This window comes from Rhinatrema bivittatum, chromosome 2 (assembly GCF_901001135.1).
Source record: "Rhinatrema bivittatum chromosome 2, aRhiBiv1.1, whole genome shotgun sequence".
Taxonomy (NCBI): Eukaryota; Metazoa; Chordata; class Amphibia; order Gymnophiona; family Rhinatrematidae; genus Rhinatrema; species Rhinatrema bivittatum.
In genome coordinates, this window is record NC_042616.1 from 205,183,711 (window position 1) to 205,196,887 (window position 13,177).

Below are 13,177 nucleotides of genomic sequence, written 5' to 3' on the forward strand. Positions count from 1 at the left end.
AGGGAGTCCTCAAAAGGTCTTAAATAGGTACTACTCAGTTAGCCCATGTATCATTCTTTCTCTCTCAATCAATTCCTCTCTTGAATCCCATGATGGAAGGGATGCTCTCTGGAGTATACAGCTCTTATGTTCCTCTTCTGGCAGGAAGGCAGCAGCAAAACTCTTCCTCCTGGCTTTTCTAATCGAAAATCACTTTCCCTCCAAAACAGAGTCCAAAAACACCAAAATGTTCTTGCATCAGGTTATTACCATTTCTCTGTCCTCACAGGACCCCACAGGCAAAGGATTCCCTGTGTCCTCTTCCCAGGTGACTCCCAGGGATCTTTCAAGGCTTTCCTACCATGGAAAATATAAACCCCCCCCCCCCCCCCCCAAAATAACCCTGGATGCAAACCCAACCAGCAAGTTAGTGATCTAATAGAGCAGCTTCCCAACCTTGCTCAGCATCCCCCAGGCAGGGCTAGCCTGGCTTCTCTAACCAGGCCAAAAATGCAATACAGAAAAACATTCCTGTACTGCCACTTAACTCCAAACTCAAAGGTACTGCCTCCAGTCTCTCGGTAGAGGGCTGCTATTTAAAGCTGTCCGGAGGTACGGCCATCCCAGCATCCTCAAAGGGAGGGGTTGTAACCAGTGGTGCCTCTCCTCAATCCCACTATCCTGTCTGTCCCTTGCTAAAAGGAGATAAACGAAGGGCACTACTACTAGTAATGAACCCCCAGTGGGTCATTGCACATGATAATGTAATAATCATTGCCAAAATAGAAGTAAATAATTATATAAATCTTTAGTACATATGCAGAATAAACCTAACTGTAATTACCAAATTGAGCATGAGGTGAGTGAATGAAAGCTAAGGTTAAAACTTTGATTTGTATTATTGCTCACAAGTTTCAATCTTGTGAAAATTGATCCCTTTTATGTGTTATCCTGTGCCCAGTTTTCTGTGTAGTAACTTCATACTTTATTAGAATTAGCTATCCTCATTTTTATGATGTATTTGTCTTTTCAGTTTGCCTATGCTGATTGTTTGGACATAGTTTTGATGATTATGGGCTTACTCTGTGCAGCTGCTAATGGTGTTGGACTACCACTTATGATCATTGTCTTTGGTGAAATGACAGACAGCTTTGTACTAAGTGGCGTGAATGGAAACCAGTCATGTAAGTTTTTTTTGTTTTTTTTTTGTTTGCTTTTTATTGTAAATTGAAACATTTTGAAATATTCTGCAAGATGCACTTGGGGTATAATTCATTAAGACTTTACTCCCATTCTATGACTACAGGAAAAGATCCTGATGAATCAGGTCCTTAGTGTAATTTATGCCTTACACCAAAGGGATTTAAAAGAGCTTCATCAAATTTAGAGAATTGAAAAAATAGTGTTCAGCTCCCGATGCTTCGGAAAGGTTGGCATAACATGGTTCCTCACTTAGTTTCATTTGCTGCAGTTGGTGTCAAGAAGAAGCCAGTTGAAAAGGACAATAGCTCAGGTGGATGGGCTTTGCCTAGTCAGCTGAGGCTTGTAAACAGGTTCTTGACCCTACTTCATTTGTGTTTCTGGCAGCACTGAAACACCTACTCCCCTGGCCCCACTGCTTCCTATCAGGTCTTCTGCATTTCAGATGAAAAGGAGCATGGGGGAGAGGCGACCTTGTTGCAAAAGTAAACACTGAGGGCTGAATTTTCAGAACATTTACGTGCACAAAATTAGCATGTATGCATGCAAGTAGCCTGTACTCGTGTACATTTTATTTTAAAAATAGCAAAAGTACATGCATGTTTTTGGCCCCACCCACACATTTGTGTGATAAAAGGGGGATAGTTTAGGGGCATTCTGGAATGGGGCTAGGAGGTGCACACGCAAGGTGCTATTTTATAAGAGACTTATGTGCGTGCATTTGTCAACTTATTTGTGTTATGTTACATCTGCTAATTATTTTGCACAATGGACATCGGACTCATCTGCTCTTACTACTGTTTCAGTGGGTGAACTGGGAGGAGTTTAGAATGAAAAGCCAGGAGGCTCTCTATGACCTGGAAAGGGACTCGTTGAGCTGGTAGAGGTTTTGGCAAACTGGCGATTACACTTATGTGCACGTGTTAAAATGTGCTGACTTCTGTGCATGAACAGGGCATGACAAGTTGTGATTTTGTGACACGTCAAATATAAACGTTTGTTTGTTTTCAAATAGGGAAAAGTCCTCTTTCAATGCATTGTGGGTATTTCCACATATGTTGGGGGTAGTCCGATGCCTGCATGTGCCTCATATAAATGCGGATTTTACAATAAGGTAGTAGATCTCTGTGCGGTCAAATATGTGCATACAGGGAGTGACATGGAGTTGTTTGAACATTACCATCTGAGGTTCCAGGTGGGGGAAATCATTATTAACTAAAGTTCAACAAAAAAATAATGTGCAGGCTAAGACCAAGTCGGTGAGTTTGAGAGATCTCTCCTCGAGTGCGGTCACTGAGAATGTCATATTCCTTGTACAGTATTATCTAGAAATCTAGTTCTGCCACAAGCTGTTACATACTGGGTGCTAGGGAGCGCTAGGAGAGTGGTCCCATTGCCAAGGGGATTGCATGCCCTTAGGCCACGACACGACCTCAAAGAACTCTAAGGTGGTACCGAAGCAGGCGAGACATATCCGAGCCTGGGCTGAGACCAGGAAGCCAGGCCCCCACTGACCTGCACAGCCTCAGTGAGGCCAACCACACAAGATTGGTCTCTGAGTGGTCCTCGGGTGTGCGTCCATGACCAAGACTCTGCCAGAACCTGCTCCGCTCCAGCGTGGTCTTTGACCAGCCATGGGCGGCAGTGTAGGGCGCACACCCGTGCAGGCCTCTACAGAATCTTCGACATGTCCCAGTCTAAAGTCCACTTCTGCTCCTGGAGTCTCCTTTGCATTCAAGCATGGTCCATGACCAGTCCCGTGGGTGGGCTGTGTAGGGCGTGTTGCATCGCAGGCTCAATCTAGTACTTGATCCTGAATCCTTGTTCCGAGTCCCCACCCAGGCAGTGTTCAGGGAACAGGAGGGTGTTGGGGGCAGGGGGAAGGGGTGTGAGAGGAGGTGACAGCACCAACAGTGCCTAAAGGGTGCCAGAATTCTGAATCCATTTCTGGCTCCAGGTAAGATACAGTGGGTATTCCCTTGCCTCACATGGCTTACAATCTTAGGGGGGAGCATTTACTAAACTGTGTGAGGGGTGTACATGGTGGTAAACACCTTAATTCAGAGGTAATGCACAGTATTTCAAATACTGTGCATTATCTCCCCCCAGCAAATCCAGTGTAATGAGCTCATCTGAATGCAGGTCAGCTCTTTATTGGTAAATTGATTCAAATAAACCAACAGAATTTGCATGCCATGTTGTTGTTGTTTTAAGGGCTGGTGTAGCTAACTTTTTTTTTTTTTTCCCTTTGAGCATCATGATGGTAAAACACATCCCGATGCCCCCAAGGCTCTAAAGGGTCCATGTGGCCCAAATATTCCCTCCCAGTCACATAAAAACCCCAGAGGTTGAGAGGACCCCTGACCCACTCTCCCATCACCCCTTGTGGTGGGCAAAGTATAAAATAAATGTTAAAGTCAAAAAGTGTTATCCCTAATGCCTTGTACCAAGTAAAGATTGCCCTGTCCCTTACCTCAATAGCCCTAGAGCTCCGGGATTAGTGCCACCATTTTAAAAATGATGCTAGTCGGGCTCAAAAGACACTATGAGGCAATCTCAGAACAGAGGACCTCATTTAGTAAGCATGTAATGGGAGAAAAGCCTTAGTAAATCTGGGCCAGAGTCCATTGGTATTTTTCCCATTCCTTGGCTTAGTAAATATACCCCTAAGTTTGTACCTGAGGTAATAGAGAGTAAAGTTACTTGCTCAAGATCACGGAGTGTCAGTGGGAGAAGTGGAATTTGAATCTTGGTTCTCAACCCATAGCTGAAAATATGTTTCATACATATATGAAATCTATTTCAGAAATCATGACACAGAATCTAATGAATGTCATCTGCGATTTTAGGGGTTAGCTGCCTGAAGGTAAACTTGCTTTGAGCTGCCAATGAAAAGGCATGAGTTAAATACAAATAAATCTGAAATGGTTGGATGGCCTGTATTAAGAATACGGACTATGAAAGAAAACTTGAAATTTTGTCTCCTCAGTAACACTTGACACACACACCTTGCATGACCAGCCACTTTGTGAAGTAATACAAAATCCATCAAAAATATATACTCAGAAGTCATATGACAAGCCTGCCATACCAAACCTCCCAGAACTCAAACAGCAAAAACTGATCTATGAAAAGGCAACACACCAGATATATTGGTTTTCCAGTATTTGCTGTTATATCTCCTATTTAGAAAGCAGAATAAATCCAACTTCTACAGATCACTACACAGAAACTACATATGAACACTAGGGCCAAAATTCAGTTACTATATGACTGAATAAGTGAGCCAAATAAAGTTATCCAGCTAACTTGGCCAAAAAATTCAGCGGTGCAGCCATGCTACTGAATATACTTGTCTATCTTAGAATTACCCAGATAAATGTATCAGTCTAATTATAATAAGCCAAATACTCCCGTTTAAATTTATCGGGGTTTATTCAGTTAAGTTAGTTGAATGAGTGGCTCTGCCCTGGAATTCTCCATCCTGCCCTGTACTTACGGGGTCTTTTATCAAATTGCGTTAGGGCATTATCATGGGCGTTAGGACCCTAACACCATAATGCATGCGATAATGCATCATGAGATGCGTATGCAATTCTAAAAAAATTAGTCAAGTGGGAGGAGTTTATGAAAATGAAGGGTGTTTTAACATTGCGTGCAATAAGGTTACGTATGCTATCGCATGATTTAACACCAGAAATAACTACATCTTTTTCCTAGCGGTATGCCTGCGATAGCTGTGTGTTACGGCTGAACTGGGATTTGCAATATTTATCACAAATCTCGTTGCAGGGACAGAGAGCTTCTGGGGGGCACACATTTAGTCAACTTTTTATACCACTGTAAGAGGGGCCATTCTGTTTTGGTGGTGGCCTAGGTTTGGGGGTGGGGGACAGTTTTTACATGCACAGTTAGAGGTACAAACAGCACAGTAGACATCAAGCAAGGCTGAAAATACATTGTACAAATCTCATCTTTTTATACCTTTTCATCACTCCAAATCACATAAAATCTTCACTGATGTCTAATGTGCTGTTTGTACTCCTGACTGTGCATATAAAACTGCCCCCCAAAACCAAGGCCACCACCAAAACCTCACTCCAAGTTACTAGTTGTCCCTCTTATTTTATTTAAAACTGATTTATTTTTCACCCTTCCTACGTTCAGAGCGGGGTACAATGTGAAGTGAACACAGATAAAAAAAAAATGGTGGGGGAAGAGGGCAATGCACATACCTTAGGGTAAGGGGGAAGGAAAGCACAAGCATTTGAGTAGTTATTTGGGAAAGGAGGAAGAGGTATAAATAGTTTACTTATATGAGAGCCTTATAAAGAGTTGCTCTCCACCAGCCCAAAATAGGAGGTATCTGGAAAATTGCCCTAATCACACCCCTTTATTATTGCAGATGCTGTTCTCATGAAATTTATAGCAAAATGATGAATCTGATCTCAGTCGGCTAACTTTTTAAAGTCAGATATAATGTTAGCCAGATAAGTGGCAGCTGCTGACTGAGCCTGAATATTCAAATGGCACCACACTGCCAGCTAAGGGCAGGATGAATTCTGCGAAAAAGGGGGCGGGCCTGCGAAAGGCCGCAGCCGTTTCACACGAATAGTGCCACCATAAAAGGTGTTGCTATTTACCGCGCTACTGCCAGCGATAATGTTCCTTACATTATCGCCGGCAGTGGTGCCGCAGCTCACTCCTCCCCTCCCCGCCCCAACTCCTCCTCCCTCCAGCTAATTTAAATCCTATCGCACATGAAAAGGCCCTTTTCGCGTGCAATAAACCTTTAGTAAATAACCCCCAAGTCAGAACTTAACAAATTGAAATGGCTCTGAGTATTGAGCACAAAGAATAAAACATAAGTAGCATACTTAAAACTGACATTATACAAGATCCTAGATGATTTCTTGTATTTAGCCACATGTGATTGCATGCTCTAACCTTGGGTATAGTGTTTTCGATTTGCCTGATTGCAGTTTGGATTGTAACCCTGTCCACTTGAGACTAAATTAGGAATATCAAATATTTATAAATAAGTAAAATAACTTATTCAGCTGAGTATGAAAAATTGTGCATTGTGATTAGTAAAACAATTCTATGAAGTAGTTTCCACTATCATTTATTTGATAAATATTATCACCCAGAAAGATAGACATTTATTAAAACGGGACTTATTATTTTTGTTTGAGTCAAAACCATACAAGAAGAATACAAATCAGTGGTATTTACAATGTCATCTTTATAACTATTTCTTTTTTTTATTTTACAGTCAATGCCTCAAATTTTAGTTTTGGATGTGTAAGAGATCTACATATAGACATAGAAGCAGAAATGACAAGGTAAATAACTGCTTTTTGTCTTTTTCTGTTATCAGAATATGTTGAACCCTACCTTTTGTTGACATAAAGCTTTGGGGCATTCTTGCTGTGCTTTTAGCTTGTTTTTTTTCCGTCAATTGTCTCTCTCAGTTGACTTCATGAGAACAAAGGCTTGTGAAAATCTTAGTTCGTGAGTAGTATATTATTAGATGTAGGGTGGGCTTTTTTTTTTTTATTGTTTGCATATGAGGAGAACAAGTTATACAAACTTCTCCTCTTCTTACTAATAATCAGCAAGAATAAAATCATGTTTATTGGACATATTACATATTAGAGTGAGATGTGCAAAAATTCAGTTTGATCTTGAATTAGGCTCTTTTTCAGCTCAGTTTGAGCCAGTGGGGGAAAAAAAAAACCTACCAGTTTCTCTGAGAACCAAAGTTTGGTTCGACTTTAATGCAGATCTCTGGAGAAAAGTCATGGAAATCCTATGCCAGACTGAGAATGGATTCGCTGCAGGTTTTCCCAACGTGGCTCCAATTCTTTAAAAGTGATTTATGAGCTAGTTTGTCAAATATTTCAAAATCTGTTTTACATATAACTAATTGGGTATATTACATGAATGAATGCATTTTGGGGACATCTTTTCAAGGGCTAAGTCTGGATAAGGAATTTTGTAAATAGATCAACTGAATTTTGCATACATGGATTTTCGCTTCCCTAAAAGTAAACACACAGGGGTAGATTTTAAAAGGGGCATGCGGGCGTACATGTGAGGGAACTTTCTTTCCCCTAACCCCCCCCCCCCCCCGACATTTGTCTTACCTGCGGCACCTGCCTCTGGGGCGCGTAACCCCCCCCCCTCCCCCCACACGCGTAAATCCTTTAAAATCCGGCCCATAATTTTTATCTCTGTAGAAAAGAGGCAGGCTAGGGTACATTTCAGGGGTGTAGTTGGAAACTATGTAAATATGCTTAATTTTCCAAAATGTATACTTTAAAATAGGCATGCTGCTAGTATGCATGATATGTCATTTATTAACACCACTTATGTGCACTCAAATACATTGAAGATTTGGCTTTTTATGTGACAAAGACAATGAACATGGATATCTTGTGTTTGAAAACTGGCTGGATATGTGCAGGCTTAAGAATAACCAATATATAAGAATAGCAAAAAAAGGGACCAGCTAGTATCAATTATAATCCCTCAAAATTAGCTAGCTGTAAACATACCACAAATCAATTCTGGTGAAATACTGTTAATAACCAACTTTATTTGAAACATTATTTAAATATTTTTCTAGTTTTTCTTGTTTTTATTTTGAAGAGACATATGTTACGGCTATGGCTGCTGTGCAACCGCCTCACCACCAGGGGTCCCTCTAGAGCTGGATCTCCTGACAGGCCCAGTCCATCTCCCTTCTCCTCTCTATGTTCTGGGCTGTCCCTTATAACCCTGCCTGACAGTTCCCTCAGGGCTTCGGCATCGAGCTCGCCTGGGCTCCATGCTCTAGCCTTCCCTGCTTGCTGTGCATTTGGTCCCTGGACCTTCCCTTGCCTTGCGCGGCCTTTGGGCCTTATTCCTTGCCTTGCCTTGCGCGGCCTTCGGGCCTTATTCCTTGCCTTGTCTTGCCCTGCTTACGGTGTGTGGCCTACGGGCCTTCTGTGTGTGTGTGGCCTACGGGCCTTCTCTGCCTTGCCTTGCTTACGATGTGTGGCCTACGGGCCTTCTGTGTGTGTGTGTGTGTGTGGCCTACGGGCCTTCTCTGCCTTGCCCTGCTTACGGTGTGTGGCCTACGGGCCTTCTGACCTGCCTTGCCCTGCTTACGGTGTGTGGCCTACGGGCCTTCTGTGTGTGTGTGTGGCCTACGGGCCTTCTCTGCCTTGCCTTGCTTTCGGTGTGTGGCCTACGGGCCTTCTGACCTGCCTTGCCCTGCTTATTGTGTGTGGCCTACGGGCCCTGTGTGTGTGTGTGTGTGTGTGTGTGTGTGGCCTACGGGCCTTCTGACCTGCCTTGCCCTGACCCAGCCTGAACCCAGACACTGCTACTTGCCGCCTGCCCTGACCCAGCCTAGACCCAGACACTGCTACTTGCCGCCTGCCCTGACCCAGCCTGAACCCAGACACTGCTACTTGCTGCCTGCCCTGACCCAGCCTGGAACCAGACACTGTTTCTAGCCATTCCTGTCTCTCTCCACCTGGAGCCACCCTGCTGGGTGGTGTTCACGACTCCTGACCGGAGCCCAAGCGTAACAACATAGACCTCAGCACTGGTAAAACAGGTTAATTAACCAAGTTTTTTGAAAACCAGTAAACTCAATCATGGGTCTTCAAATTTGTCTCTTTTTTATTTTTTTGTGATTAAAACATGTCTTCTGATTCTTGAAGAAAATAATCTTTCATTCCTCATATAGTGCGTTATAAATACTGCCACATGACAATGCTTGAGTGGTAATTAAAGTTCGTTTGTTATTTGCATTGCTTCTGCAGGAATACACTTTAAAACCGCTGACCAACTCGTTAATCGTTGCAGCAGCAAAAGTTTTTCAACTGCTAACTTACGCACTATTCCGAAAATTTGTTCCAGAATTAATTTATTGGTTTGAAGCCCATATTAATAGATTTTTTATCACAACATAGACGAGACTGATTCTTTAAATCTCTGTCTTGAAAAATAGACTGTTGCACTTATCTTTAAGACTCGCAGCCACTTTCTTTCATGCCTAGAGCGAGGGACTTTCAGCACAGCAGATGGGAGACTGAGTTAGGTTTCAAAGCTGTCGTCACCCTAGATATACCCCTGCAGTGACCTCAGCTCTCCAGTATCTCTCTGTCTCCTAGCAGATACGGACGCTATCCTCACACTAGCACGGTGTTAGTGGGATTGCAGCACAAACACATTTTTACCTTCATTTTAAAGGAAGATAGAGCCCCGCTCTCCTGCGATGATACCTAAGGGTCCTTCCCCCCCCAATTGAGAATTCCTAAGGCGATTTCCGAGATGCCTCAGAGGTGTGCCCTAGTCTGGTAGCCGGTTCCCAGCTTGGACTTAGCTGCTGAAGCAGCTGAAAGGCAGCGGGTGCAGAAGCCAAGCGCGGCGGTGAAGACCATAGCCCCCCCCCCCCCCCCCCCAACACACACAGCTGGAGACCATTCCTGTACTCAGCCGGTAAGCGCTGAGACCAGGTAAGTAGAGAAGAACTCCTCTGATCCAAGGACTTGGAAGGGCTTCGGTAAGTCTTTACTCCGCTCTCCTTGCTCGGCACGCCGTACCGACTTTGCTCCCAATCTCCGTTCAGGAGAGGGAAGGGGTCTGAGCGGGTTCAGCGGCCCCCCCAGTGGGCTAGGCCCTGTTCTTGACTTGGTCGACTAGCCACATGGCGATTTGCGGAGGCACCATCTTGCGTGCGGTTTGGTGCGGCGCCATTTTTCCCTCTTCAGCCATCAGTACACGCAGTGCAGGCCTGCCTTCTGTGCGCCTAACGTGCACGTAAATGCACACATTACTACTTGCATAACTTTGCACACAACCGACCGCTTACACTTATTTATTTAAATAAATAAATACACACATGCGCGCCGAGGAGAGTCGGTGCATGCACAATATATAATAACCGGCTAAACACACAAACCACACAGGCTATGGCCCCGGCAGCAAAGAAGTTCAGGCAACACTCTCTCTGTGCAGCCTGCCATATAAGAGCCGCACAGTCTGATCTGGAATCCTGTCTGTGTCAGCACTGTGAGGAGGCCCAGGGAAGACTGGATTCTCAAAACTTTTCCAAGCTTGGCCCATCCCAGTCTGAGGACAGATCAGCCATGACCTTATCCGTTAGCTCTCTGGACCTGAGCAATTCCAGGATGGTGTCCTCCCTGGGCAAGGGAAATTCAGGGACCCCTATCCCAGATCCCCCTAGGACAAATATAGACCCAGCGGCCTTCTCTTGGTTGGAATCTTTTCAGGGCCTCCAAGCCTTTGTTCAGGCGCAGTCAGCCCCGGTAATTCATCTCTGTGGAAGAATTGAAGCATGGTCTGGTATGGTTCCAGGACTGGAGGGATATTCCCATACTCCAGTGAGTCCCCATCATCCGTGGTACCTGGGTCCCTGTCAGGGATACTCTTGGTGAGGTGTGGCATGTTTCCCTGCCCGAGGTGCCTTTGTTCCGGCCCCTCCCCACCTGCCCAATGGGGGGGAGGGGCCTCGCTCTACTAGCCCCACCTGCGGGCCACGAAACATGCCACACCTCACAAAGAGTATCCCTGACAGGGACCCAGGTACCACGGATGATGACAGGGACCCACTGGAGTATGGGGATATCCTTCCAGGCCTGGAACCATACCAGACCATGCTTCATTTCTTCCACAGAGATGAATTACCGCCCCTAGTCTCCCAAACCCTGAAGACTCTGGGAGTTCCAGGCATGGACCCTATGCTGGAAGCAAAGAAGAACCCCATCCTGGTGTCTCTTCGTAAAGCTTCTTCCTGTTTCCCAATGCTGAAAGCCATCCAGAAGTTGATTGACCTGGAATGGGATGCCCCAGAATCAAGTTTTAAAGGAAGTCGGGCCTTGGGAGCCCTGTATCCTCTGGAACCAGTGGTCAAGGAATGCCTGTGTTTCCCCAAAGTGGACGCCATGGTCTACGCCATCTCGAAGTGAACAACCATCTCTGAGGGAGGGGTGGTTTTGAAGGATGCTCATGATAGGCGGTTAGAATCCATCCTTAAGCAAGCCTTCAATGATACAGCAACAAAACTGTAGATCGCTTCCTGCTATTCCCTGGTGGCTCGCTCCTGCTTGCTCCTCACGAGAGAGGCAGATAGCTTGGGGGCGCATGCTGGAGAGGCGATTGAACCCACCGCAGCCTTCCTAACAGATGCAAGCTCAGATCTAGTGCATACCTCTGCCTGAGGAGTAGCCTCAGTGGTGGCGGCCAGAAGACAGCTATCGTTGCGGAACTGATCAGCGGATGCAACCTCCAAAGTGAATCTCACAAAGATGCCCTTTAAGGTATCCCTTCTATTCTGAAGCAAGTTGGAGAAGCTAGCCAGTAAGCGGGGTGAATCTTCAGTGCCCCGACTATCGGAAGACAGGAAAAAGAGGTATTAGCGCCCCTTTCCCATGAGGGGTCAGACCAGGGGGCTCTCAGTACTTCCTGCCCTACAGAAACCTGTCGTTCCAATCACCTTGACCCTCAGGGAGGTCTCAGTCTTTTCGGAATAGACAGCCCAAAAGAGGGACAGGTTCTGGCTCAGGCTCAACTTGAGCTTCCCAATGAAGTTGGGCTGATCCATCCATGGGAAGAGGAGATAGGGGGTCCACTTTCCCTCTTCTACCAGCGGTGGGTCAAGATCATGTCTGACAAATGGGTACTGGACATCATACGAGAAGGCTATGCTCTGGAATTTCACAGCATCCGTCAGGACAAGTTCATGATATCGCCTTGCCACCTCCAGATCAAGAAACTGGCAGTGGAATCCACACTGATAAGCTCCTCAGTCTGAGGGCTCATTCCGGCCCATCCTGAATCTCAAGAGTGTCAACAGTCATCTGCGGCTGTTGCACTTCCACATGGAAACTCTCTGCTCTGTCATAATGGCAGTGCAACTGGGAGAGTTTTTAACCTCCCTGGAACTCGCTGAAGCCTACCTTCATATTCCAGTCCATCAAGACCACCAGTGCTTCCTACGCTTTGTGGTACTGGGCTGCCATTACCAGTTCCGGGCATTACCCTTCGGTCTGGCAACCACTCCCAGAACATTCTCCAAAATTATGGCAGCACTGAGGAAAGAAGGGATCATGGTGCAACCCTAGTTGGATGAATGGCTGATCTGGGTGAAGTCAGTGGAAGAGAGCCTCCAGGTGACCAGCAGGGTCAGCTCTCACCTACAAGAACTTGGTTGGGTCGTGAACATGGAAAAGAGCATCCTCAAGCTCTCCCATTTCTTAGAGTACCTGGGGGCCCGAATCGACACCAAGCAGAACAAGGTCTTCCTTCCTCCCCCAAGGAGGAGGAAACTGATGGACCAAGTACACCGGTTGACAACCACAATGCATCCCAAGGTGTGGGACTATCTTCAGGTCCTTAGCCTCATAGCATCAATGCTGGAAGTAGTACCGTGGGCGAGGGCTCACATGCGGCCTCTCCAACGCTCATTACTGTCACGCTGGAACCCACTGTCCCAAGACTACTCTATTTGCCTCCATCTACCAATGGAGGTATGCTCTCAGCTCTAATGGTGGCTATAGGAAATCCACCTAAGCTAGGACGTAAGCCTATCCCCACCGAGCTGGATCATTCTCCCGACAGATGCGAACCTACAAGGGTGAGGAGCCCACTGTCAGGAGCTGATAGCCCAGGGACAATGGACCAAGGAAGAGGCAAACTGAAACATAAATCACCTGGAAGCTCGAGCAGTCAGACTAGCATGTCTGCAGTTCAGCCACAGGCTCTAGTGGCAAGTGATCCAGGTGATGTCAGACAACACAACAACTGTTGCCTACATCAACTGCCAGGGAGGAACCAAGAGCCATCAGATGTCTTTGGAAATAGATCCCCTTTTGGAATGGGCAGAGTTAAACCTACAAAGGGATCTCTGACTCTCACATTGTGGGAAAAGACAATGTCACAGCGGACTTCCTCAGCAGGGAAAGCCTGGACCCGGGGGAAT

At 45.7% G+C, this 13,177-nt stretch overlaps 1 protein-coding gene across 1 annotated transcript in view; it reads left to right on the forward strand.

Annotated features, from left to right (window-relative positions):
- LOC115084330 (multidrug resistance protein 1A-like) overlaps window positions 1-13,177 on the forward strand; it is a 176,033-nt gene that overhangs the window by 25,200 nt on the left and 137,656 nt on the right. Inside the window, exons 5-6 of the mRNA XM_029589047.1 lie at window positions 1,013-1,163; window positions 6,455-6,524. Of these exons, the coding sequence (XP_029444907.1) occupies window positions 1,013-1,163; window positions 6,455-6,524 (221 nt within the window). The remainder of the gene's footprint in view (window positions 1-1,012; window positions 1,164-6,454; window positions 6,525-13,177) is intronic.